The sequence below is a fragment of the Capronia epimyces genome (genome assembly GCF_000585565.1).
Source record: "Capronia epimyces CBS 606.96 chromosome Unknown aczIQ-supercont1.1, whole genome shotgun sequence".
NCBI lineage: Eukaryota > Fungi > Ascomycota > Eurotiomycetes > Chaetothyriales > Herpotrichiellaceae > Capronia > Capronia epimyces.
The window spans coordinates 4,238,400-4,263,985 of record NW_006912904.1 but is presented as its reverse complement, the minus strand read 5'-3'; the positions used below and the strand labels follow the sequence as shown (position 1 = coordinate 4,263,985).

The 25,586-nt window shown below is 53.8% G+C and overlaps 10 protein-coding genes across 10 annotated transcripts; 7 read left to right on the top strand and 3 right to left on the bottom strand.

Moving 5' to 3' along the window:
• Positions 1 to 975: 975 nt before the first annotated feature.
• Positions 976 to 1,329, top strand: A1O3_01541 (uncharacterized protein; the record flags this gene model as incomplete). The annotated part of the gene is made up of 1 exon (XM_007731685.1): positions 976 to 1,329. One exon carries the CDS (start codon positions 976 to 978, stop codon positions 1,327 to 1,329), a length of 354 nt encoding a protein of 117 aa, XP_007729875.1.
• Positions 1,330 to 2,013: 684 nt separating this feature from the next.
• On the top strand, positions 2,014 to 4,289 carry A1O3_01540 (uncharacterized protein; the record flags this gene model as incomplete). Its single annotated transcript, XM_007731684.1, has 7 exons — positions 2,014 to 2,018; positions 2,073 to 2,191; positions 2,245 to 3,382; positions 3,443 to 3,728; positions 3,797 to 4,000; positions 4,071 to 4,146; positions 4,210 to 4,289. The coding sequence occupies 7 exons, from the start codon at positions 2,014 to 2,016 to the stop codon at positions 4,287 to 4,289; spliced, it is 1,908 nt and encodes a 635-aa protein (XP_007729874.1).
• A 1,237-nt stretch (positions 4,290 to 5,526) lies between these two features.
• On the top strand, positions 5,527 to 6,305 carry A1O3_01539 (uncharacterized protein; the record flags this gene model as incomplete). The annotated part of the gene is made up of 2 exons (XM_007731683.1): positions 5,527 to 6,149; positions 6,218 to 6,305. 2 exons carry the CDS (start codon positions 5,527 to 5,529, stop codon positions 6,303 to 6,305), a joined length of 711 nt encoding a protein of 236 aa, XP_007729873.1.
• A 724-nt stretch (positions 6,306 to 7,029) lies between these two features.
• On the top strand, positions 7,030 to 9,068 carry A1O3_01538 (uncharacterized protein; the record flags this gene model as incomplete). Its single annotated transcript, XM_007731682.1, has 3 exons — positions 7,030 to 7,247; positions 7,322 to 7,643; positions 7,704 to 9,068. 3 exons carry the CDS (start codon positions 7,030 to 7,032, stop codon positions 9,066 to 9,068), a joined length of 1,905 nt encoding a protein of 634 aa, XP_007729872.1.
• A 1,286-nt stretch (positions 9,069 to 10,354) lies between these two features.
• Positions 10,355 to 12,694, bottom strand: A1O3_01537 (uncharacterized protein; the record flags this gene model as incomplete). Its single annotated transcript, XM_007731681.1, has 3 exons — positions 10,355 to 11,723; positions 11,781 to 12,026; positions 12,120 to 12,694. 3 exons carry the CDS (start codon positions 12,692 to 12,694, stop codon positions 10,355 to 10,357), a joined length of 2,190 nt encoding a protein of 729 aa, XP_007729871.1.
• Positions 12,695 to 13,533: 839 nt separating this feature from the next.
• On the bottom strand, positions 13,534 to 15,120 carry A1O3_01536 (uncharacterized protein; the record flags this gene model as incomplete). The annotated part of the gene is made up of 1 exon (XM_007731680.1): positions 13,534 to 15,120. The coding sequence occupies one exon, from the start codon at positions 15,118 to 15,120 to the stop codon at positions 13,534 to 13,536; it is 1,587 nt and encodes a 528-aa protein (XP_007729870.1).
• Positions 15,121 to 15,965: 845 nt separating this feature from the next.
• On the bottom strand, positions 15,966 to 16,939 carry A1O3_01535 (uncharacterized protein; the record flags this gene model as incomplete). The annotated part of the gene is made up of 2 exons (XM_007731679.1): positions 15,966 to 16,339; positions 16,393 to 16,939. The coding sequence occupies 2 exons, from the start codon at positions 16,937 to 16,939 to the stop codon at positions 15,966 to 15,968; spliced, it is 921 nt and encodes a 306-aa protein (XP_007729869.1).
• Positions 16,940 to 20,219: 3,280 nt separating this feature from the next.
• Positions 20,220 to 21,609, top strand: A1O3_01534 (uncharacterized protein; the record flags this gene model as incomplete). The annotated part of the gene is made up of 4 exons (XM_007731678.1): positions 20,220 to 20,416; positions 20,477 to 20,554; positions 20,608 to 20,774; positions 20,828 to 21,609. 4 exons carry the CDS (start codon positions 20,220 to 20,222, stop codon positions 21,607 to 21,609), a joined length of 1,224 nt encoding a protein of 407 aa, XP_007729868.1.
• A 772-nt stretch (positions 21,610 to 22,381) lies between these two features.
• Positions 22,382 to 23,621, top strand: A1O3_01533 (uncharacterized protein; the record flags this gene model as incomplete). The annotated part of the gene is made up of 2 exons (XM_007731677.1): positions 22,382 to 22,452; positions 22,496 to 23,621. 2 exons carry the CDS (start codon positions 22,382 to 22,384, stop codon positions 23,619 to 23,621), a joined length of 1,197 nt encoding a protein of 398 aa, XP_007729867.1.
• An 832-nt stretch (positions 23,622 to 24,453) lies between these two features.
• A1O3_01532 (phosphatidylserine decarboxylase) lies at positions 24,454 to 25,586 on the top strand (the record flags this gene model as incomplete). Its single annotated transcript, XM_007731676.1, has 2 exons — positions 24,454 to 24,691; positions 24,829 to 25,586. 2 exons carry the CDS (start codon positions 24,454 to 24,456, stop codon positions 25,584 to 25,586), a joined length of 996 nt encoding a protein of 331 aa, XP_007729866.1.

The window sequence follows — 25,586 nt, the reverse complement described above, 5'->3', positions numbered from 1 at the left end:
ATCTGACAGTATAGGTGCTAATTAATTAATTAATACTTAGTTAGTGTGGTGCACAACATCCTCCGTTCTCTTTAGGGAGCACTCCGTACTCCGTATCCGCCCAGTTTCTAGACCCCGGGAGACGGGCTCGCATAAACCACCACAAAATAGGTAGTATTTGCTGCCTAGGAGTAGTACCTGGCTACGAATCCGTAGTACGGATGCTCATTTCATTCTTTGACAAAATATAAATATTTTATAAACCTTAACCTTAAACCGCTTGACTGACTCAAATACTACTACACACATGCACCTAAAAGGTGCGAGTATAGTTTGTACCAAGCGAAGCTACCTGTCGAAATACTCCGGCTTAGAGGGGTCTAGGTACCTACAGGTAGGTACGTACCTTACCTATAAGGACCTAACTACAGGTACGGTACTCCGTAAACCACCTTACGTGTACTCCGTACCTAGGTAGGTATAGGTAGGTAGGAGGCACCTACCTATCAGTAGTAGGACCTTATGTTATTAGTTCTCCCAAAGTTCAAGTTCAGCAGCTGAATCGAATCATGACAATGCCAAGCCTTCACAGTTCTCATGCCGTACTCCGTACTACAAAAGTTGTAGGTAGGCTGTAGTGGTATTACTACTACTCCGTACTCCGTACAGTAGCACTGCACTTCATGTTCCATCGTTCCGCAGGCCGAGTCTCTGAGACTTTGGCTGCATCAGTTGCCCGTCCCAGCTGCTTGTGAAGCTCTATCAATTGGATTCTCAGGCCTAGCCCGTTACCGACGCCAAGCACCTCAGACCTGAAAGATGGGTCAAGTCTGTTTACTGGACTCGGATCGCCTATCTGCACTTCTGCGGGATGCGCTGTCCTGGAGCGAGAATGTCTCGTCGCTCATGGTGTCAGCGACGAATGGATCAATCCTCGCCTATGCCTGCAGAGATGAAACCCCCTCGATTAAAGCTATGCGCACCCAATCCACGACCATGACGGCGGCGTACACCGTGGCGTCCGAGGACAGCCTTGTCTTTGAAGCTCAAAACACGGGAGCCATCTCCGTCATCTCCCCAATCGCCGACCATGTACTTTTGGCCGTAACCGGCCCAGAGCCTAGGCAGGCAGAATCAGCGCCTAATAGGGAGGCAGAAGAGTCGGGACATGCCATCAATGGAACAAATAGCAACTTCGAAGAGGACGGCCGGGACCAAGAAGAAGACAACGGCAACCATGAGGACGGAAATCATAGGCAAATACGAACGGACCTCGAGATTGTCAGCCAGGAGCTTGCTAGTGTGCTGAGGGAAGAACTGGCGGCGATGAAGTGGCCGGACGATATATGACAGTAGTGATTTTCTCTTCAGTCTTTATTCAGACGCGAGTCTCTTTCTCCTTCGATACTGCCCGGAGGATTTGCAACGATAGCATCAAGATACTTACGAAGCGCTAGTGCAATTGCTTGAACCACTGCAACGGCAGACCAGATACCTCGAAGACCGGCACTAGACACAGGACACGGCGGAGGGGGTGCGAGGGCAGCTATCTCTAACATGCTCTAGCTGGAAGCTGGTACGAGTATCTGTCACAGGAGTCGTGATGCCTATCTATGGCGAGGTCTGACGCATTGGAATTTGTGTTGGCTGGCCCTGTGAGGCTGACCATCTCTTCCCATACCGGCTGGAAATCCTCAGACTCGCATGGAGAGGCCAAAGGCCACCCCGCACTGGGTCGTGAGCCACTCGTGGCATTTCGACCCACACTCAAAAGATACGGCTCCGGAGTGGCAGCTTCGGTCACCCAACACGAGGCAGTGTCGCACCCCATCTCTACCTTACCTATGTATCTTACCAGCCTCGACCTCAAACCATCAATTTCTACCTAGTATTCACCCTTACCAGCTGTGGCCACCGTCTCCGGTGGTCAAGTCTAGACTAACCCCGGCACATCGTCTCCCCCCGCGGATCCTGGATCCTGGATCCATAACCACTACACCAGTCACACCCGCAGACAACCAGTGAGCCCTAGCGATGTTGTATGCCAACCTTCCCAACCAACCCTCTATCGCGGACTGATGTTTCTGCCATAGTGCGATTCCTCCTCCCCCTCGTTATCCTACGAATAGCGGCTTGGTGGCTACAACGCTTGAGACGGCGAATACTTTAACCTTTCGAGAAGGTGCAGAATACACATTTCAAGCTGGCGAAGGTGGGTGCGAAGCTCTCGACTAGGGTTCCAAATGCACTGATACCGATTGCTAGGCACGTATATTCTGCGAGACGACCTGCAACTGGCGACGCCTCCCCCTCATCCCTCAGAAGCCCCAGTGGTCAACCCCAATCCACTGGCAACCAGTGTCGTTCCTCCGACTAGTGGAGTTAAATTGTCGCTGGTGTCGTTGAATCCGAAACAAGTCAACCATGACTTGTATAAGCCTCATACTGCTACAAGCAGTCTCTTACGATGGAAATCGTTAGGGCTGAACAGTATCAAGGAAGGCAAGGAGTTGAAAGAGATCAAGGAGATTAAAGAGACCAAAGAAACCAAAGAACTAGAAAGAGAGCCAAGGGTATCTATTGAGACGTCCAGTGACATCAGCAATCCTGCTGTATCGGCAAATGGCAGCAATAGATCGAGTACTGTCCGGGCCTTTGGTGAGGGCAACGCGGCACTGTCACCAATCGCCAGTAGAGGAGATGGCCTCAAGAGACGGAAACCCAGGAACAACATTATCAAGAGCAACTCTTCGTTTGTCTCTCGGGTCATTCCGCATGAAGCACTGGCCAGAAAGCTGGTGGAACGAGACCAAGGTGGTACCTTTGCGTTTGCCAATATAAACCGAGCCTTTCAGTGGCTGGACCTGTCTTCAAGCTCGAAACAGGACCCCATGACTAAGATACTCTTCACCAAAGCACACATGCTGTGTCATGATGTCAATCCCCTCACGAAGCACCCGACACATATGGACGTTGTGATGGGCTCTTCGGCCAGTGATATAATCTGGTACGAACCCATGTCCCAAAAGTATGCGCGCATCAACAAGAATGGCATTATCAACAACTCGGCGGTTGCAAAGATCAAATGGATCCCGGGCTCGGAAAACCACTTTCTTTCTGCTCACATGGACGGCACCCTGGTGGTGTACGACAAAGAGAAAGAAGACGCCCCATTTGTGTCGGAGGAGCTAGTGGATGAGGGTATCAGTATTGAGGACGACGACCAGTCCACGCTAGTCATCACCAAGAGCGTCAATTCGACGAACCAGAAAGCCAACCCTGTGGCCTGTTGGAAAATATCAAATCAAGCCATTACCGATTTCGCCTTCTCGCCTGACAGTAAGCACCTGGCAGTGGTTGGGGATGATGGCTGTCTCCGGATAATTGATTACTTACAGGAAAGGTAAGTGGTCCACACATTGAGATCTGGGTGTTTCTCAGCCATGAGACTGATTTGTCTTAGGTTAACTGACATATATTCATCTTACTATGGTGCATTCACCTGTGTTTGTTGGTCGCCAGACGGTAAATACGTGCTTACCGGCGGTCAAGACGACCTGGTCACAATCTGGTCGCTTCATGAAAGACAGATCATTGCCCGATGCCCCGGGCATGACTCATGGGTCACGGCGGTGGCATTTGATCCCTGGCGCTGTGACGATCGAAACTACCGCTTCGGCAGTGTCGGGGAAGACTGCAAGCTTCTGCTCTGGGATTTCAGTGTGGGCATGCTGCATCGACCGAAAGGAGTACGTCGACCAGAAGTCAACGTCCCCTATGCCGATAAGATTTGTAGATGCTAATCATGAGATTTTAGGCCAATGCGAGGGCAAGAGGTAGTATCTCGACACTATCAGTACCTCTTCTACGTCAGCGGACAGAGAGCGCCAGTGTAATCAACAGGATTAGGTCTGACTCCAACCGAACTGGTAGTATCCAACAGGACATTGTCGACGAATCCGAGTTCATCGAGCACCCTGTGGAGCCGCGAGCGCGGACTGCTCAGCTACCTCCTGTCATGGTATGTTTCCTCTCGCAGCCTGAACAGTGTCATCGGTCACTAGGACGCAAATTCTAACATATCTTTACAGTCCAAGAAGATTGATGAACATCCACTCAGTGGTTTAGCGTTCGAACAGGATTGTATCATAACTTCTTGTCTGGAAGGTACGTGTCCAATCCCATATACATCTGCAGAAGATGCACAGCTCGGAGCTTACAGTGGATCAGGGCATGTGCGTACCTGGGACCGTCCTCGAGAAGGCGCAAATAGCAGTCAAATCGACCTATCAGGGCAGCAGAGGCCTTAACAGCCATGTGGTGTAACAGGCCACAGCCAATGGCCACCATTCGATAACACAGTGCGCATGTGGCTATTATCTTGCATGTATCCGTACTATCTTGCATAGATCATGGCCAGGGTTGCACAGCGCGACTGTTCTTCAAAAAGCCAGGGCGGATACCGAACCTCGCCGTGTCACGCCCGGAATGAGACCGCAACATACTGGATGCGAGCAGAATCTTGGGACATCGCCGGTGGGAGAAGCTTGTGGATTACAAAAGTGATAACGTTGGCAAGCAACACCGCAGCATGCTCTCTCGCCAGGCACTTGATCAGGTGTCCCTTGGCAACACTCGTTCTCGGTACGGCGTCAGAAAAGAAAGATCCTTGCCGTTGCGAACCGAGGACAGAAACCGAGCTTGTCCCAGCAGGGGCTTGCGATAGGTTGGGGTTCGGGCCGATCATGCCACCAGCGGGGGTAAATATGGCTGACGTTTTCGAGGAGAGTCCAGTTCAGGGCAGGGATGAAGGGCTGATGCACAAAGATTCCGTATGCAGCGGACCCTAGTACTCGTATAAGCACCGCTGCATATATGATGCCATGTGGCAAGGCCGAGGCGATGCAACCAGATCAGATCGGCTACATCCCTTACCTAGGTATCTTAGACGACCGGGACATCTGACTATCAGGGGATTGCCGGCGCAATTCTCATGCCACGGCTGCGTGTTACTTTACTCCGCGTCCAGTTAGAACAACCTTCGGCTTTTGCAAAGACGCCGTTCTTCCGGAACATTATTGGTGTCAGCTACAAGGCATAAGGAATCTTCTCGTGGGATGTCTACAGAGTACTCCGTACTGGGGTTGCAGTTGCAGATGCAAGCGTCACCGTGGGGGGCATCGGTTGCCACTGTTATACTTGATTAATCGCAAGATGACCTGCTACTTGTAGTGCCAGTGCTCTCAACCTCAACTTTGTTGCTGAGATGTATCGATTGACCTGAATTTGCGCTGACATACATACCTGAAGGTAGCCATGAGCATGCTGTAAATATTCAGATTACGGTCTTTGTCATCGCTCATCGTCCATTCTCTGAGGTCTTTTTTGCCAACATCAGCAGTGACCAGAGCTTTCTCCCTCCCTACGATATCATTGATCAGCTAGGTATCGGGCAAAATCGCGTACGGCAGAGGGGCGATAGTTGAAAGTCGCCCAGACTAGAACAGGCTGGAAGGAGCCAAGAGGACAACGAACGGGTGATCTAAGATGACGCTCGGAAGTCGTCGATCAGCAGAGACGAAGGCGATATTGTGGGAACTGCCAGTCGGAAGAGCCCTGGGCCCTTTGAGGAAGTCGTCAAAGATAGGGGCAAAAAAGACTGCAGAGACGATGGAGATGCCGGCAGGAAAGCAGAGGACGAAGCAAGACGATCAGATGCAGGACCAAACGCAGACACAGGCGCAGGCACAGGCACAGGCACCATCTAAATCATTGTCGCAAGGGCTGCTGATTCCAGAAGAACAAGAACAACCACAGGCCACAAGCATCAGCATTATTGAGCCGGACTGCAATTGCGGCTTTGGCTCCACCGAGGCCAACACAAGCGGCTTGGGCGGCACCACGGGCACCAGCGCTAGAAGCAATAACACGATTACCGCCACCTCACGGACTCCTCTGCCTGTCCTCCCCAGTGTCGGCGATGGTGACAGCAACCGCCTGGGTCAGTACAACTACACCGGCATCTCTGGGCTGCGGCAGTTACAGGAAGAAGCAGACGAAGATGACGAACTGGGAGAAACACATGTCGAAGAACCAGCGACGATAATAGGAGGATCCACCGCTGCCGCCGCGTCAGTGTCACCGGCGTCGGGAGGAAGAGGGTTGGATTTGTTGGCAGCGGGAGCGAAACCGTCATCAGCAGCCCTGCCGTCTAGGGCGTCTGCGCCTCTTATTCCAGGCACTACCACCACCAGCGCTCCGAGCCCGAGCCTGAACCCAAGCCTGAGCCCTCCACCGGCGAGACCGCCACGAGGCGCCTCGCTTGAAGATGCGGCGGTAGACCAGGGCCTGATAACGACGGTACGTTGCTTCTTCTTACGATGGCGCATGCGGATCTCACTGTTTCCATAATATTTCCACCTTTATTACCCAATGCCCCTCACGTCCGCTATCAGCCACGATATAAGGTGTGTTGCGGGCACAGGACATGCCGACATGGCCTAACTGGGTATCCCGTTCGGGTGCTAAGGTGCCCTGGGCTTAACGTCCTAGGGGCTCAGGGCCCCTGCTTGCGCCTCGAGGCGTGGTGGTCGCACGGTGGTGGATGGCTATTCTTGCATCACCGCACCTGGAACATCCCAAAGCCCACTCTGCATCCTGGCCTGTCCAATCCCCAATCCCTAATCCCTCCATCCATCACTCATGTCATCTATTATCTTTTTTCTCGTGCCATAATCCACCTCAAATTTCGTGGTGCCCTTTTGCTGCCACTGTCATATGTTGCATTGCATGCACCTGCACAATCTCATCGGCTCCAAGTCTTCGCCCTTGCCCTCTCCTTCTCCCTCACTTTGATCTAATGTTTTCTCCGTCCTCCAGCATATTCGGCCACTGCTCCGCCTGAACCGCAGGCATTGGCCTGAATGCTTCCTCGGTCAACATGAGCCAGTCTTACGTTCGGCATTGAGTCACCAACATACCTCCAACTCCTGTTCCAATCCTGCTGAACATCGTCATTTGGGCGCCAGCCCTTCGTTGAAGTCGTCCGCCATGGCCCTAAAGTTCCTGAGCGGCCACACGTCGAATACCGGCTCGAGCAGCAGCGTCAAGTACTTCGATATCCGTCTTCACAATGACTACATCGTCTTTCGTGGCAGCGAGGATGAGGCCTCGAGCGCTTCGCTGTCTGGGACTGTCGTCTTGTGCCTCACTGAACCCCTGAACATCTCACACATCGATTTGACTTTGAGTGGTATCCTGCATATGTCGTAAGTGCTTTCCCGAGACGCCGGCTGTTCCGGCGATGGTGGGTAGGATCATATGCTGACTGCATGGCACGCAGATGGCAGACCACTTCCACTTCCTCCATGTCCGGCAGACGAACCGCATACAAGGAACGGACCTTTTTTGAGAAGAGTTGGACATTCCGAGAGCCCGGGAAAGGAAAGACGGAGGTTCTGCAACCAGATAATTACGAGTGGCCATTTCAATGCATTCTCGAAGGCTCTCTTCCGGAAAGCGTGGAAGGCTTAAAAGAAGCTTGGATCATATACCGCCTTAAGGCTGAGATAAGTCGCAAAAGAGGCCGAGATATTGTCGTCAGGAAGCCTTTGCGCATCGTCCGCACTCTCGATTCCAACGCCCTGGAACTTTCCCATGCTATGGTATGTAGCCCCGACGAACTTGCCGGCCGGAACAATTGGGGAAACTAATTTCTTCTTCAGTCCGTGGAGAATATCTGGCCGAACAAGATCGAGTATTCTATCAGCATACCGAACAAGGCCGTTGCATTCGGCTCCTTTGTACAAGTCGATTTCAGGTTGATATCTCTCCTTAAAGGCCTCGTCATTGGAAATGTTTCCACTCAAGTCAAGGAAGAGCAGGAGTTTGTCGTCGATCCCGAATGGGGCATCTCGGCCGGCAGCAATGGCCACACGAAAACCGAAAGGATCATCGTTTCAGACCTTTACAGGATCAATCCGGAAGTCGATGAGCAGATCATCGAGGAAGTCGCAGAGGGTTATCAATTCTCTCGCTATCTAGAATTGCCCAAATCGCTGAATCAATGCCTCCAGGACTGCAACGTCAAAGGCATCAGAGTCCGACACAAGGTCAAATTCAACGTCCAGTTGCATAATCCCGATGGTCACATTTCGGAGCTACGAGCCAATCTTCCAGTCACCTTCTACATATCACCCAGTCTTCCAATCAACGAGAACAATGACCTGATCGACCAAACACCACAAGCGTCACGAGCAGCGGTTGCCAACGACTTGGCCAACTCCGCGCCGCCGGTATATGGCAAACATACGCTCGATCTTTTATATTCGGATGTGGATGGCTATAGAACTCCAGGAACGGCTCTGTCGACTCCAGGGACGCCCTACTTACACAGTCGCCACGCATCATCCGAGAACCTGGCCAGCCTTACAGCCATCACAAATGGAACTTATGTCTCGCCCATAGCTCTTCAGAATAGGCTTCAAGATCTACGGGGCGGCAACTTCAGTCCCGTGGCGGAAGATGAAGTGGATCTGTACCGGGGTGACCCGGCTGAACGCTCCAGGAGAAATTCTTCCTCTGCCCACTTGCAGGAGGATTATTTTGCCTCGATAGATGCACAATACTCAGCATCTTATCCTCGAGCCGGCCCTCAGGATTTCGGAAGTCACTCCGGATTTCAATCAACGACGCCAAGCCAGCCAGGAAGCAACCTCATCTCGCGGAGGGTTTCAGAAGAAGACGAAGGACCTCAATCTGGCACTCGGACACCGTTCCCTCAATATGATCACATGGAAGACTTAGCCAAGGTTCCCTCCTACTCGACCGCCGTCAAGACACCTCTCCCCAGGACCGATCAATCAAAGACCCTTCCCACATACGGAGCGGTGGTTCATGAACAGAGCCCCCCAACACTGACAGAACCTCCGACCGCTCACATCCGCAATTCTCCCAGGCTACCTGGAAGTCTGGCCTCGAGTCCTCCAGATACAGGAATGAGCAATTCTCGGTCGGCCTCTCACAGAAATGTGAGTTCCCTTCAAGATGACGAGCGGAGATTCAGAGTGATGCAAATGCGAGGTCGATAAACTGGGGATGTTACGATTTTATTTTTTTCAGAAGAGAAGATTAACGTGTCAATTTGGGAGCATTTTTATGGCGTTCAGAAATGATACCCGATTGCGAGCACTGCACGCAAGCACTTCCACCAGGGATTAGACACATTTGTTGGGTTTTGCGGCGCACAGGAGAACCCCAGGAGAGAATCACCACTTCACGGCGTTGACACGCGGAAACGCGGCCCTGGTGATGGTCGGAGACAAGAGATGGCCAGCGTTGGCCCGTCATTAGCATAGTTGTTGGGAATCACGAGCGTTGTGTATGATGATGACCTGGCAATGAATGGTAGGGCGTACACTGACTGATGACGAAGTCGGGAAGATGGCCTTTTGAGTTGAAATTACCGTGTCACAGCGTATTGGCAAGAAGTGGCTCAGGAAGGTGTGGTCTGAATGAGGCAGGGTGTAGTATATATGTTTTTCAGTATAAGGTGAGAAAGGAGGTCAAGTTGTTGGGCTCGGGCTGCCCCAGAGGGCTTAGGCCGAGCGAGCACAAGAGTCCCTAAGCCCTGCTACTGTCATGACATGTACCGAGTATACTACTATACATAGGTACTGTACCCATGTATCTGTACGTAGATTGCCCTCCAGATGCTAGAACTAGAGTCGGACTGGCGGTCAGCATCTTAGATATCCATCCCCGCCTCTGTCTGTGTCTGTTTTAGACTGTTCAATGTTTCGCGCAAGCTGTTTGTCCGCTTCGCTGCGGACTGGAACGGGAACCATGGGAACCAGGTTCCGTCGAAGCGGCTCCTCCACGTCCACGCAGATGCAGAGTTGGCCCTTCTTGGCACAGGGGATGTGATGATGTGAGTCGGTGTGATTGTGGTTGTGGTTGTGGGCGAGAACCGGCCTTAGAGTTGAGATAGGTGGCTCGGTTCCCGACAATACCCTCCTAGACCGTGCCTCTGAGGCTTTGAGGGCGACGAAGGAGGGGGGAGAGCTGCTGTTTTGTTGATGTCCCCGAGTTTCCACCACACGGCGTGGCCCGTGCCATTCTTTTCCAACAGGGCAAGAAGAGCAAAGAGCAAAGAGCAAAGGGCAGAGAGCAGGAGGAGGCCTATCTGGCTTCCATTCCAGCCACATTGGAGGCCATAGTATCTCCTTCTTTTCTGTTCCTTTATCTCCTCTCCAATGCTCTTCTCTTTCCATCAGCTCATTGGATAAGATTCCGATATCGACATCTGATCCTTCCCCAGTGTGAAACGGCGCCCACCATGCTCCGTTGAATCATCCGTCGTTACTGAACCGGGATCTCAACCATGGGACCAGTGACAACCTTGCTCGGCCAATAGCTGGCGGAATTGGCTGCCCAATGCGTCAATGACGACCTTCAACTCCTTCTGTCGATCCGGCGCTCCTCGGTCACGGCGTGCTGGATCTTTATCCTTGTTGTGTTGGCCAGCTCTGTCTTCGACGCGAATTTTCTCGCCCCTTGCCTCCTGGGCCCCAAACTGCACCATCTTATTTCCATCTACATCGGCAGCACTCGCTTGTACCACTTCAGGACTGCTTGCGGCTTTCAAAGGGCCCGATTGTGTCAATGGAGTGATGGGCGAGGCGTCAAGCAAATCCTGCCAGCGCGCCAAGAAAGCTCCTGGACCTGGAGAAGACAATACTTCAGGTGGCTCGTCACTGCTGCTTCTGTTGGACGCGGCCAAGGTCGGCGTTGACGCGCTGCGGCGGTCACTTGGGGGTGGTGGACTTGAACCGCGGGAAGGCGGGCGGCTGGCGGATGAGTTGGCAAAGATCTTTGCAATGGCGGGATTCTTCGAAGGCGGAGACTTCAAGACGTTCGCTAAGCGCGACGCAGATTGGGCATGCATTTTGCCTAGGAAGGCTGAGTGAGAGTCAAGGATCGGAGTGATGCGGGATCGGGTCTCTTCAGGCAGTGATCGGAAGATTTCATTGAGTGGTTTTGTAAGCTTTCCTGCGCCTTTCTCGACAAGATCAGGCTCATTGGGACTAGAGTCGGGCCCAGGCTCCTGTTTGAAATGCGATGCCGTTCGCTTTGCCCATTCCAGATACCAGCCGGTTAGCTCCTTGTCATTCTTACAACACTGGTGCAGGAAGAGATGTCCGGCCCTTTGGTGCTTACGTAGCAACTGCACAAAGTCCCCGACTGTAGGCACAATGGATTGTCCGGACTTGTCGGTGTGGATTTTGGCCAATTTTATTAAGTCTCTGAGAAAGTATTCAAAGTCGGACAGCGTGGATGGCAGGTCAATGGCCTTGTGCATCCGTCGTATGACCGGCTCATAGGCGTCGATCACCTCCCTAACGGACACAGTCAGGTGGTCCGGGGTGGCTTTGCAGAGGCACTGAATCAGTTGTTTTCGATCCCGGATGGAGAGGTGAATGGCGAGATAGTCCAGGGCCTGTTGGTGATGGAAGTCAGTGAGTTCGGTCGACGAGCATTTACTATCCCTCAAGATGGCAATGACAATTGAGATGGATTGCGTTTGGCTTTCTCTTCGAATCCTGTCCTGTTCGTCTTGGGGCTTATTCGTGTACTCCTTGAGTGTGCGGAGCTGCTCTTTTCCAGGTTTGGCTCGTTCTCGTTCGATCTTGGACGCGCGGGATTCGAGGTCTTTGATGTCCCAGTTCAAGACAGTGGAGATGATGCTAACAGGACGTTAATAAGTTATACATTGCGAGATTCCGAGCGTGGGGCCGGCTCACGTCTGCATGAGGTTCATGCCTTCATCCTGATTCTGCGTCAAGCCCATCCAATTTGTCACGCTGGCAACGCTCATCTTAGCCAAGCCGATCTTGACCAAGCCATTGATCATGGTTGCCACGTTTCCAATCTTCAGGGTCTGCTTGACCACCATGTAAGGCACTAGTTTGTTGGCGTTGTCGATGAGCTTCAGGAGATATTGGCCTTTGGGTGACAAGATGAGAGTGTAGTGCATCAAGGAGGCAAGGCTGAAGGAAGGGTTAGCGACTGCGACTGGCTTGGGTGACCCAACCTAGCCGACTACGCATAGACGACGAAGGCTGACAAAGTGGCTGGCTCACTTGACAAGCACGAATTCGTGCAGCGCCTTGGCCAGCGGGCCATGATCCTCCAGATTCCCTGTTTCCGCCGTTTTCTGGACCAATTCGTCTAGGACGTCTCCATAGATGGCGTCGTTGATGAAATCACGAAAGGCTCGATTCAGATCGTCGGCATTGGTGATGTCGTAATTGTGCTCGCGGTTTTTGATCTCAGGCAAGCCACCGTAAACGCCGCGGACAGGATACTCGATCAGAGCAGAGATTGCGGTGGCGAGAGTCTTGCGGCTGCCAATCACGCCTTTGTCGTAGCTCTCGCTGAGGTTGGCCCTTTCGAGGTTTTCGATGATCTCGTGGCATTGGACCCTCCACCATTTCTCGGGGAGGTTGGCAAGCCCTGGCAAGTCCAATACAAACCTCGAGACTAGGATCTGCAAGGCTGGAGAACTGGATGGCAGTTTAGGATTGGCTGTGAAGGGCGGCCCATAGTGGGCAAGGCTGCCTGGTCTTCTGAACTCGCGAATCTGGGCGTAAGTGTCGTAGTGGGTGAGGATGTCGAAGAGAGCAGCGGACTGGGCAGGCGAGAGGACCTCAGTCATCGTGATAGACGCCTTCAAGACTGCTGTAGAGAATGAAGGATCGAGGATGGGTTGAGAAAGGGCATACGGAGTACGGAGTATGTACACAGCACACGAGAAGGTTGGAAGAAGTCGTCCGCCGCAGTATGACGTCTTGCCGTATCGTAGATACGGAGTACGGATACAGGAGCCTATGCCCCGCGGAACTTGAAGGTTAGACCGGAAAAGATCAGTACCCCAAGGTTCCTTAATTATCAATGCCTTGGCCGCCGGGGAATTAGGCGGCACTCGCCTATGGATTCATCTCTATTCTGACTTCCGGGGACCCAGTAGCCTAAGATAGTCCCTGAGCTCTGTTTCTCCCCGGGGCTCCTTAGGCCTGGATGTGCCTAAAGCCTTACCGCCTACAGTTATGCACTTGGGTTATGTAGCGGAGTTGCTATTGACTTCTAGATACCTGTCGATATTGTATGCTTGTATTATATTACATTGTCCAGTATCCATTGCCTTTAGATAAGCACTGGTCTTGACGAACATTCCTGCTCAGGTTGCCCTCGACTCGTTTTTGCCCTAATGTATCGCTGTGTTCAAGCTTCCTGGCCAGGAGATGAGGATGTTATCAAGCTCCGTCCCCTCTATCCTTTGTGTCCTGTCTTTTTGGGATTCGGCTGAGAGAATGGACCACACACCACCTCACACCAGCGCTGGAGGCCGGTACGCGTCAATGTAACTTTATATGATGCTGCCGCGGCCGGCGTGGGCGAGCCGCTCTCCTGACAAAGCAGCATTGCGGCATAGATCTTGTCTTACCTGAGCAAGAATGTCAGGACTCTTTCTGTCCGGACGGATCCTTATCGACGCTAGACTGGAGGGAAAGACGTCTCCTTTTCTGGGGCAATGACCATCTTTTTACCAACCTCAAGGCTCCTGACATCACACGTCCATCCTTTTTCCTTCAACCACTGGCCATGCTCACCTTCCCATAAACTCTCTGCGACCTCATCCACTGTGACGCGCTTGACACGCAATTTCTTCACGCTGAGACCGCTGTCGTCTTTCGGCTCATCGTGCGCGCTGATCCAGCAACGCGCCATCAGGGTGCGAGCAATCTCAGCCCCGCCGTGCACACCTGTCATGATGTTGCCACCAAGATACCACGGGTTCTGGGCATGATCAAAGGAGTGGAAAAGCACGGTCAATGGGAGCGCGCCTGGTAGTCGAACGAGGTGATTCTCGATGTATGGCCGAAGGTCATCCAGAGGAAGACCATGCGGCGAGTAGATGATCGATATGGCCTTAGGACGACCCGGGGTGACGGGAGACATGTTCAGCGCTGGGACCGGACTAGATACAGAATCTTGATGGGAACGACTGGATGGTTTGCGTCCATGAAACACAGTACTGGAGGGGAATAATGCCGTCGGAGGAGGGGACGTGGACTCGCGTGTAGCAACTGTTATGGTGCCTGGAGAATCTGGCGGAGTAGGCAAAGCCTGTGCAAATGTGGAAGGGGGAGGATCCAGTTTGAAAGGGACGGAAAACCTCAGGCGTGGTGACGGACGTGGAAGCGTCAGAATCCGCTCCACGATTTCTCCGGTATCTGGTCTTGGGTCGACTTCGATAAAAGGTTTAATGGGTGATGCCGGTAGTCTGAACGAAGCCGTGTTCGAAGCCTTGGGCAACCGTGGCCGGTGTCCTCTGATCTGCGACAGCCGCGGACTCAGTACAATAGTTCGATCTCTAACCGGTTGGTCAAATGAGACAGGTCGCACAGCAGGGGACGACATGGGTGGAGGAGGACTCGAAGACGGCATCGTCACTGGAGTCAAAGGCATGTGGAAGTATCTTGTGGTTGGAGGCAGATCAATCGTGGCGACGGGAGCAAATGCTTTGTTGTGCGTTGGGGGCTGATATGTGATTCCAAACGCGTTATGCAACCCTGTCATATAGTCTTTCGCTGGAATGAACGTGATATTGAGTTCACCTGGGAAGCCGAGAGGCGAGATTGGAGGCACGTGCAGTCGCAAGGACTGACCAAATTTGAACTTGGGATCATATTTGGGGACACCACGGACTCTGCTCGGATCAAAGTAATTCCAGCTCTTGATTGTCTTTGCAGCACTCGGCTCAGCGACAATGACAGTTTTCCCATCAGGACGAAGCTGGAGGAGTGTCTGCTTGTGGCAATGGTCAGGTTTATTCTGTGACACAATCACGACGTCGGGTTCCCCTATCTCGGAGAGGTGTTGGATAGCACTTGGTATTCTGTGCTCTGTCTTTGCAAACCAGGGCGCGGCTATGATGGAGGGGCCGACAAGCCATGGATCTATCAGGACTGAAAAGGCCCCATTTGCAGAGGTGAGGTCTGCTCGAGGAGCACGGCCCTCGGGAGAAAAGATGAGTAGGAAAGATGAGTCGGCATTCAGATGTTTCACCTCGACGGACATGGAGCAGGGACAACAGCCGGGGGCCTAAGCCGTCAATGTATCCGTAATGTACCAGGTCTGTCAATGATATCGACACAAGTGTCGCTATGATGATCTCAACAATCTCAATCCCATAATAGTGAAACCCTCGTAGACAATGGACAGGAGGCGTAGAGGAGGTGGAGAATCAAAGCGAGGGTGGCTGACAACATGCAAGATGAGCTCGACAGATGTTACTGTATTATAGGTGAGCATGTTAGGAAGAGCCTAGGAAAGAGATCCATGACCTCTCCTCAAACCCTGACCGCGGCTGGAGTTGACAAATTCGACGAGGTTACCAGAGATATGCTGCAAGGATCTGCGAAATTGGACCACGACCATCAGACCATCACCGGTGGCTGCGCAGGTCGCAGGTCGCAAGTCGCAGGTCGAGGCTCGACTTGCCCATTCATTTGGAGGTAGGTATAGGTACGTAGTTACTTTTTCTATTCCCTGCCAGGTGCCTGCCCCCGGCTATGGGATCGCCCAGCACCTCGCCTACAGTACGGAGTACTCTGAGCCTAATTATCCCTACCAATTTACCAACCTACCATATCAGCCCGCCAACCTCGACCCTGCAGGATCGGCCATTGATTACCTCAGGTTATTCGTCTCGACTTTCACTTTTCTCGATGTCCGCACTAGAGATCGCTGTACCAAGACCCCTGTAAGGGTCCCTCCAACATCTTTACCTCCTCCCGTTCGGCATCGTCACGGGAACAATAGCAACGGACAGAACCACAGAACCACAGAAATACAGACACACAATCGAAGAAAGAGATGAGCGACGGAAGTCTGAACTGCTGTGAGAGTGCATCCATCTACGTCTACAGTCGATTGGGAAACAAAGGGGCATTTCGGCCTCCTCGGAACAGTCCCAACATTTCGTCTCCCATCCATATCTTTCTCGAGGTCGCGATGCCATGTTCCACGTCGACTGCCCGACCGGCCTGGATCAGCAGCCCTTTGCCATTGGCCTCAATGCCCAAGCTCATAAGATACACCACGAAATCTGCTATCTCTGAGGGGTCGTTGATTGGGACTCCCTGTCCCCGCATCCTCTTCGCCCACTCCGACAAAGATTCTCCAGGTTTTCGACCCGAGACTATGTCCGTCAAGGTGATGCCTGGCGCCACAACTGAAACCCCGATTCCTAGTTTGGCCGTGTCGTTTTTCAGTGCCCGCATCAATCCCACAATGCCTATCTATGGAGTCAGTCGTGCGAGAAGATGACCATCCGCGCCGAAAACGTACCGTGTTTGGCTGCGCTGTATAGAGGAGCTCCGGTGCTGGCCAAATACCCTGCAAGGCTTGCAGTCATGACAATGGCGCCCCCCTTGTTTCTGTCGGGCCGCTTCTTCATGTAGTAGATGGCCAGTTTTGTTGTGTCGTTGGCCGCATGCAGATCGATATCTAACGTCCGTCGATCAGGCTCCTTGAGCAACCCATCCTGGTCCAATTCGTCCCCGAAAAACTGGTCTTTGTATTCGGCAATGCCCGCGTTGACAAAGACTCCATCGATGGAGCCAAATTTCTGGAATCCGGCCTCGAACGCTGCTCTCTGCGATTTCCACGAGCTAATGTCGCACTGTCGATACAAGAATCGAGGCGATGAGATCAGCGACTTGGGTGCAGAAGGATGAGGTTGGGTGCGATCCAGCACGATGACATTGTTGCCGAGGTCGTGTAGCAGAATTGCTGTCTGTAGACCAATGCCGCTGCTACCTCCCGTGATGAGGACGGTGCTATCCCTAGGTCCGGTCAATCTGTCGCGTGAGACCGTAAATGGCTCCAGAACCATGTTGTACAGATGTCTCTCTCAGAGCGTCTTTGAACGAGGAAGCGTGGTGATCTGGGCAAGAAGGAAAACTGGCGGTATTTTCCTGTTGGTCGCTAAGAGGACGCAGAGTATGACGGCGATGTTCCTATGTTCTGCCCCCGCACTCTCTGCCGCCAGTGTGTGCGAGAACTGCCTCGGAACTGAGCGAGGACCTACCTCATATCTTCTACTTTGTATTGGATGTCATCGAGAGGTGTGTCTGTATCTTCATCGTCCTCGTCCTAGACCAGTGTCCAGTCGACACCGACTAGCAACAGCGTGCTCTCACCCCCGCTCCCTGAGTATTTGCAGTCCATTCCATTTCCATCATGTGGTTATCCTACGGGGAGGGGACCCGACTGTTCAACGTGGATAGAAGGTTCTGCACGGATCCGGGTCGACAGGAGGTCGAAACGCGAAGGTGTCAAGTGTCAAGGAAGAAGAGGCCAGTGATTTTTCTCGAGTCAGGAAGATCTCTATGGACATGGGACCCATAGAGATTGAGCACACATCGGCGTGCACGTGGCAATCATGTCCACGTTGTATGTTGTATGCCAGAGGAAGTACTCGTAAGTGCTTTCCAATCATCCGGTTCCCGTCTTCTGTGTGCCACTTGTCCATGCCACTGGCGCTATCTAGGTATAGAAGCTTAAGGATTCTCAGGATGCCTCGGCCTACTGATTGAAACATTGGCACCTTTTCAACGAACATTTGCAGTCCATTTGTATCGGCAGAGAAACACTTGAATCATGCGAGCAAGGGTTGCGAACCTATTGAGGGTTCCATGTGCTCGCTCCTGTGATACCCAAACAAGCCGTCGTAACACAATATCACCCAGCAGAAGATCCCACATATTCCTGGTCAGATTCCTCTCTGGATAGCACGCGTCATGCTTGCGACGGAGCAGGGGGATGAGCCGCTCACTGTTGACCAAGCCGTCATCGAGGGCGAGCGAAGCATCCTTGATGAGGAGATTGTCCCTATCTCCAAGCCATTCTTCTGTTGTCGCTGAAACGCGGTTGGCGGTTGCGCTGCCATCATTAATGTGTGTCAAGCGTCGTGGTCGGCCTGCCCCTTCAGCTTCGTTTGGGTTCCTGACCCTTCCGCCTGTACTTGATCGGCAAGTGGACGGGTGGCTAGGCTAGCAAATCTAGGAACATCCTGTATCCTGTGGGTGTTGGGATTCAATCCAATTGGGCGCGAGCAGCAGTAGCAGTGGGATGCAGATGACAGCCACAGACAGACAGCTGCAGCGAGCCTTGCTGGGCACTTTAACCTGCAGGTCGCTCTGGCTAGTCTGACTCTGACAAGCCTTGTGGGACGTGTTCGAGGAATCTTCAGGTCTGAACCGACCATCGATGCAGTAACTACGTATGTGGAGAAGTCTGCTCTCACAACCGAGTAAGATAACACCAAGAATGGTGGAATTCTGCAGGCTACGGAGCACTGTCCTGTAGTCCGTACACCAGGAGCTGGGTCTTGTAGTAGGACATTTGCCTATGATGCCACGTCAGGCGTCAACTTCGGGGCTTAGGAAGCTAAAGAGAAACGATTCGGGGTGGTGACGAATGGACCGGCTTTCCACAAGCGCCGGCAGAGATCGCCTTAAGCCTGTCTTTTAGTTAGGCCTGAGTGTATCTACTACTAGTATTACCTACCTACCTATCTTACTATCTGGGTATCAAGAGGAGCTTTGTGAACTGAGTTCGACTTAGTGTAACTCCATCCTCCGTAGAAGGGTTCGGCATCCGTACACGATCCGAAGTTCGTTCAGTCGCCCTGGGAATTTGAAGTCGATTCCTCCCCTTGAGGTCAGAGGCACCTCGGAGGGAGCCACTGGTGACCGAGGAAATATCCAAAGACCTCGAGGGGCACTCTAGGTCTATGGCAGGGTTTGACCCTTGGAAAGTTGACAAACTCGCACCCACACCCTTAGGAACCCCCCTTCCCACCTGGAATTTGCCGAAAGATCTAGCAAGGGACAGACATCCTTGCTTGAGACTATTGATACGCCCGCCTTGCAGTTCGCAGTTGTCATCCACGGTTGATTGATATCGACCTTCAACACTGCGCGCATCCAAACTTGAAGGGTGCGATCCACAGCGGTGAAGGCTACATGTACTCGGGTGTGTAGGGAGTCTCTCTCTCTGTAGATGCGCGTATCCCGTCCTCCGTCGTCCGTCCTCGGTCCTTTTGTACTCTGTACTCTGTGCAGCATCGCAACTGGACAGCATCAGGGCACCATCACGTGTAGTCACAGCAGATGCAATCCGAACCTTCCACCAGGCAAGTCCCGGTGGCGCTCACGATTATAGGCCATCAATTTCCACAAGCTGGTGAGCTGGGTGAGGTGAAGGGCCGGGATAAGGGTTTAGGCTGCCAGCAAACCAGGGAAGCCTCCACAGGACAAACAGTTACGTGAGTTTGACGGCATGTTGACAGGTGTCCAGGGCAGGGCAGCGCAGGGCCGGGCAGGTTGGCGAGGGGTGGCGCTGCGAGGAAGCTCTGTACGTAAAAGAGAGTCTCCCTTGGAACATTTCTTGTATCCGGAGTTTGACGAGCTGCAGCTGCGTCGCGATCGGGGCTGGGCTGGTGCGAGCACAGTTTGAAATCGTGAGGATGGGAGAGCCTACCGACAGGCGCAGCAGAGTTGTACTACGGTACGTCCTGTAGTACTGTGTCAACGTCAATGTCAACTTTCGCAGGTCGCAGGTCGCAGGGGCTGCGCTACCATTTGGCATTCAGGCACCGGGCAGTTCGAGCAGGGCCACCCTGACAGCGTCCACCCACTCTACGTACAACCCTCCTCCCCTGCTCCCCCTCCGCAGGGAAGACGAACCGACGTGTACCTTAGACCCTCGCCAGCCCAGCTCTAGCGACGCCCGCTCCCCACCTCGTTCGCCTCTCCTTCCAGCACATTGGATGGCGACTCCGACGGACAGTTCCCAAACAGGCATTGAGAGACATGCCTGCAACGGTCGACCGCCTCTCCTCGCCACGACAGCTTTCAAGCTTCTGCAGTAGCCAACAGCCAGCAGCCAACAGCCAACAGCCAGCAGCAAGGCACGGAAAGCCCAGTCGCAATCGGATATCCGATGCCATGTGCGCACACACCTTGGGGACCCGGCGCGGGCATATATCTCGCGTGCTGGTCGTCCTACCCCGTACCCGTTCCCCCGTTGCTGCTGCATTCGCCGTATAGACAAGACAGGACAGACCGACGCATTGACAAGACCAAGACACATCAGACAGCCGTTGCACCATGGTCCGCATCCTGCCCTCGTGGCTGCATTGGTACCAAAAGCCTTCTTATCGCGATCCCAAGACTTTCATCCAGAATACCAACTCGGCCATCGAACATGGCCATGGATCAAGAGCGCCTTCCATCTCGTCGGAATCCGATGCCGCCATCCCCCATGATTTGTCGCTCGAACGTGTCCTCGGCAACAACACATGTGAGTCATTCAGAGGCCAGAGACCAGCTGTGTTAGCCGTACTGACGTGCCGGACTACAGGCAGCCCCTTATCCTTGTATGATTTCTACATGTACCTCAAGCACATAGAGCTGTCTCCGGAGAATCTGGAGTTCTACATGTGGTAAGCATCCTCGCCCGAGAGCCTCCCGGCTTGTCGTCTCACAGGTCCGACAGGTTTCGAGACTACGAGGCTCGGTATCATGAGAACACACCTGCGGCTGGCCCCGACCATGCTACCCCGTTGCTCAGGCCCGCCAGTGAGAAGACGGGTATCTATGCCACTTACACGGGCGTCCTGCCGGGGGAGGAAGCTGATCCAGAACGTAACAGTCAAGAACTTGGTACGCTTCTGGTACTCGCCACACTGTCAGTCACCTATGCTAACCAGTTTCAGAGCTCGTGCGCTATGTCGAGGGCCTGGTGCCATCACAAGAAGTCGGCATGTGGAAACGATGCCGGCCCTTCTGGTCCCGCCCGTCCGAGACTTCAGAGCGCACCTTGGCCAACTTCTCCAACATGGAAGAGCTGCAGCAGATATCGTCGCTGTTTCTCGTCCCCGGATCTCCCAAGGAGCTCAACCTTCCTGCCAGCATGCGAAATCGTGCTCTGGCCGAGATCCAGAAGTCGGATTCACCCCAAGCCCTGGCCTCCATTGCCGACCATGTGTACTATCTCCTCAAGAATTGCTCACACCGGAACTTCATCCGCCTCGGGGTCAAGAACGGCACATTTGAAACGCTGTGCATGGTCACCATCGTCGGCATCCTTTCCACCGCGCTGGGGTTGCTGACCATGTTGCTGGTCGCCTTTGCCTCACCTTCGATCCACCACTCGGTCCGATGGCGAGGTCTTGCAGCCGCCCCCTTCTGGTTCATTGGCTTCTCCTTCTTCTTCGCCGGCTGGCGGGGATCATGCTTTCTTCTGCTCCTATTTTCCCGCCGCCAGGAACTACCTTGGGAGCGGGTCGACAGTCTAGAAAAGGGGGCGGCCGCCAAACGTCCCAATGCGCTGGTGCGGTTTGCGAGAAAGCTCATGCTGTTTGAGCGCAAGATCCGCGTCAAAGATGAAGGACTGCGTATGTTACAGCGCAAGATTGTCATTCAGAGTATGGTTGGGGCGGTGGTGGTCACGGCCATACTGGAGGTGGTCTTTCTTTGCCTGCCGATCTGGAAGTGATTGTGATTATTCTTACTGTAATTGCGTGATCCACCCCGACGTGGTTCTGATACTCATGATAGCTAAATTGACGAGGGGACGAAGGGGTCTGCTTCGGAGTGTAGCCTTAGCCCAGCTTCCAGAACATGATCGCTCGATTTGGCTGTTGACCGTTCCGTTGACTGTTCCAGCTCCCGCAGCTTGTCTTCCTGCCAGCCGGTCTACATAGCCTGCCACTCCTTCGCCAGGATCAGAAAGTCCAGTAAACCGCGCGGTTGTAGGCAGCGACTGCGACTGGTGCTGTCGCTGAGGGCGGTTCGACAAAAAGAGAAGGACGACACGGTCGGTGCTTTCGCTACAATTTCATATGTTAGCATTCATGAGCTGTGAGCTGTGCACCTCATCCATCCAGACTCACACAACAGCATCTCTCTTCTCTCTGCTGTAGCGATAAATCCCTACTAGCACTAGCCCCGGCACTAGCAGTATTTAGTAGTCCTCATCCTTGTCCTCGTCCTCGTCCTCGTCCTTGGGGCGCGCAGTGCAGTAGCACAGCGAGAGGCTTGGCAGGTGGCGTGGCAGCAACGTCAGCCTGATTCAGCGAACCACCTGTGACTACATACTAACTGTTCGCCATTCATCTACAGCTCGCTCGAGAGTTGCTCCCCGCTACTCCAGCCAGAGATGGAGATGGCCATCTGAGCATGTCCAGGCGAATATCCACCAGACCGCATCCGCATGGTCGGTTTGTGACATGCTTCTTAGGGCTCCAAATCCCGATCTCGGGCACGACATGCCGGCCACCTTCAAAGCTAATCTCCTTGCGACCTCTATCCGTACGCCGCCCATACTCGGGGCCCCGAAGTGTATTCAAGAGGCTCTATTCTCAGACCGGCTACCTTTCCAGAAGCGTCGATCCCGATGCCAGAGTGGAAGCCGAAGACGTTGTGCAGCTTCTCTCGCAACCAGCAGCCATCGAGGCGTCCACCGCCGCCCCGTCCACGGCCAACGAGAAGATCAGCTGTACCTACTTCGCCAAAGCCGATCCTCTAGTCTCAAAACATGCAGAACTCACCAAGACGCAAATGGCGAAACAATTTGACCTGCGGTATCGAGATCTGCGCGATATTGACTTGCGGTCCGAGTCGGTGACGCGGATCCTGGTCCGGCCCGCAACCATTTTAGTGCAGTTCTTTGATCTGTGCCTCCTCATCCAGGCCGACGAAGCTCTGCTGGTTGACGGCGTGTCCAAAGACCCTGCCGGCACTGGCAATAAATCCGCCGGCGTGCTCGAGCATGATTTCAAGAAGAGATTGGTCGGCATCAACTCCAACGATGCGGCCATCGTGTCGGATCTCCCCTACGAGCTGCGCGCGGTGGAAGCCGCGCTGGTCGCTGTGCTGTCGACGTTGCGGGAAGAGCTCGTCGAGGCGCGTAAGCAGGCCGAGCATAGCGCCCGGCAGCTGCGCCTGGAGTCCGGTCTGGCCGCCGCCGGACTCGATCTCTTGTTTGAGCGATCGCGGCGGCTGGGCCAGATTGAGCAAAAGGCTCGCCTGGTCCGCGAGACCATCCGTGAAGTGCTCGACACCGACGAAGATCTCGCCGCTATGTACCTGACCGACACCGGCGTAGGGAAGCCGCATGATGTCAGCGACCACCAGGAAGCCGAGTACATGCTGGAAGCGTACCACAAGGCGGCCGACGCACTGGTTGAATCGGCCTCGGCGGCGATCGGGGTCATCCGCAAGAAGGAAAACACCTTCCGCTCCGCCCTGGCCGTCCAGCGGAACCAGATCATGTTCTTGGAGGCCAGGGTTGCAATCCACACTTTGGGCTTGGCTGCCGGCACGCTGGTGGCCGGCCTGTTCGGCATGAACTTGATCAATTACGCCGAAGAGGCTCCCTGGGGATTTCCTGCCGTCACGGCCGCTTGTGTTGTTCTGAGCTCCTTGTTCTCAGCCTATGGGGCGCGCAAGCTCCGCAGGATCCAGAGCCTGCACGAGATTCAAGGCTACAAAGAGTCTAGGCGGTAGACTGGACATCCTTGAGTTGAGCGAGAAGAGAAATGCTGCTGTCGAGTCGACGAGATTGGTGCATAGACCCAAGGAAAGAGACCTGAGGTGCTGAGCACTTTGCTTGTGCCGTCACGGTTCCTTCACCTTCACCATTTTGACAAACCATGCATGAATATGAATTGCGGGATCCGCCGCCACGCAGGGTTCCATGTCACCTTTGATCCCGGCCCAAGTCCTATTCCTACCAAGGAGAGACACAAACACTCGGGTATAGGATACTACAGACGAAAAGATAAAGCCTTAGAATCAGATCCTATTCGACTCCACCTGGCCCTGTGTCTCATCTCTCACTCTGCGGGGATGCCCACTGCCCGCATGGATAGCACCAGTCAGCGACGCAACTACGGTCTGAGTCACACACCACGATTGTAAGTATCAGACCCATAGTATAAGCCACCATCGTCCCTGTAGTTTCGTCGCTTGTTCATCCCTCGTGGCACCAGGCCCACGGTATCAAGTATGAGAGATGAAGTCATTGGGGCACCCCGATCGGGGGATCACGTGGTCGCCCCCGTTCTCGGATAACTGTTCCGAGGGTTCTCTGGCCAATCACATTTCGCATTTCTTGATTGAGAAGCATGACGTCGATGGCAAGGATTCCATCCCACAAATCCTTTGTAGACGTCTTGGTGGTCTTTCTTGCGGCTTCTTCCTTTGCTAGATTTTGCATTCCACCTTCTGTACGGTGTACTCTGCTCTTGACTTGGTGCCGTTAGCTAGGTCAGCCAGCATTCAGTCCAGTCGACCAGTCCAAAGGCAAAGGTGACAGACGCAAAATTGGTTCCGCGCAATGTACCTGATAGACCTCCTGCACCGCGCCATCGACCATTGCCTGTCCCAGGTGAAGCTGGTCCAGAACCGTGAGATCGGATGGCAGACGGTCGACCGCAAGACGGGCAAACCCATGCGCGAGCAGCAACCCATCTTCAAGAAACTCAAGCTGCTCTTCCTCTTCAGCCGCCTGGTAGAATGGATCGACGTGACGAAAACCATGCGGCTGTGGATCCACGACAAGACCATCCGAGAAGGTGAGAAAGAGCAAAAGGAGTCCGCCATTCACAGATTCGAGATTAGCCTAGGCTGCGTCGTCCCGGCCCGAACATGTGATGGAAAGCCCGACTTTTCTGAGTGTCGGTGATGCTGACCCAGCTTGACACAATGGCAGGCAAAGCCGAAGGCACACCGGCGTCGGCATCGCGCATCAAACCCTTCGTCGACTTCTACCACATCGACATGGACGAGTTCGACCCATCAGACATTCAGGCGTACGGCTCGTTCGAGGACTTTTTCGTGCGCAAACACAAGCCTGGCAGCCGGCCGGTCTTCGCCCCCAATGACCCGACCAAAGCGGTCGCGGTGGCCGACGCCCGCCTGGTCGTGTACCCGACGGTCAGCGAGACGCGGCGCCTCTGGATCAAGGGCCACAACTTTACCATTGCGAATCTGATCAAGGACGACGAGCTGGCACAGTCCTGGGTCGACGGAGCCGTGGCCAGCTTCCGGCTCAGCCCGCAGGACTACCACCGCTACCATTCCCCGGTCACGGGCACGGTCAGCTGGTACAAGCAGATCCCCGGGCAATATTACCAAGTCGACCCCGTATGTCTGCAGAGCGACGTCGACATCCTGACCGAGAACGCGCGCTGCTGCGTCTGCCTCGACACGCGCGAGTTTGGAAAGGTCCTGTTCGTCGCCATCGGCGCCACCAATGTCGGCACCGTCGACATCAACCGAAAATGCCAAACGCCCGGATCGCAGGTCGACAAGGGAGATGAGGTCGGCCTGTTCCAGTTCGGCGGGTCGAGCATCATCGTGGCGTTCGAAGCCGGCCGCATCGAATTCGATGCCGATCTTCTTGAAGTCAGCCGTCGCCCGATCATGATGGATGTTGAGGTGGGGATGAGTTTGGGGGAAGCTCGGTGA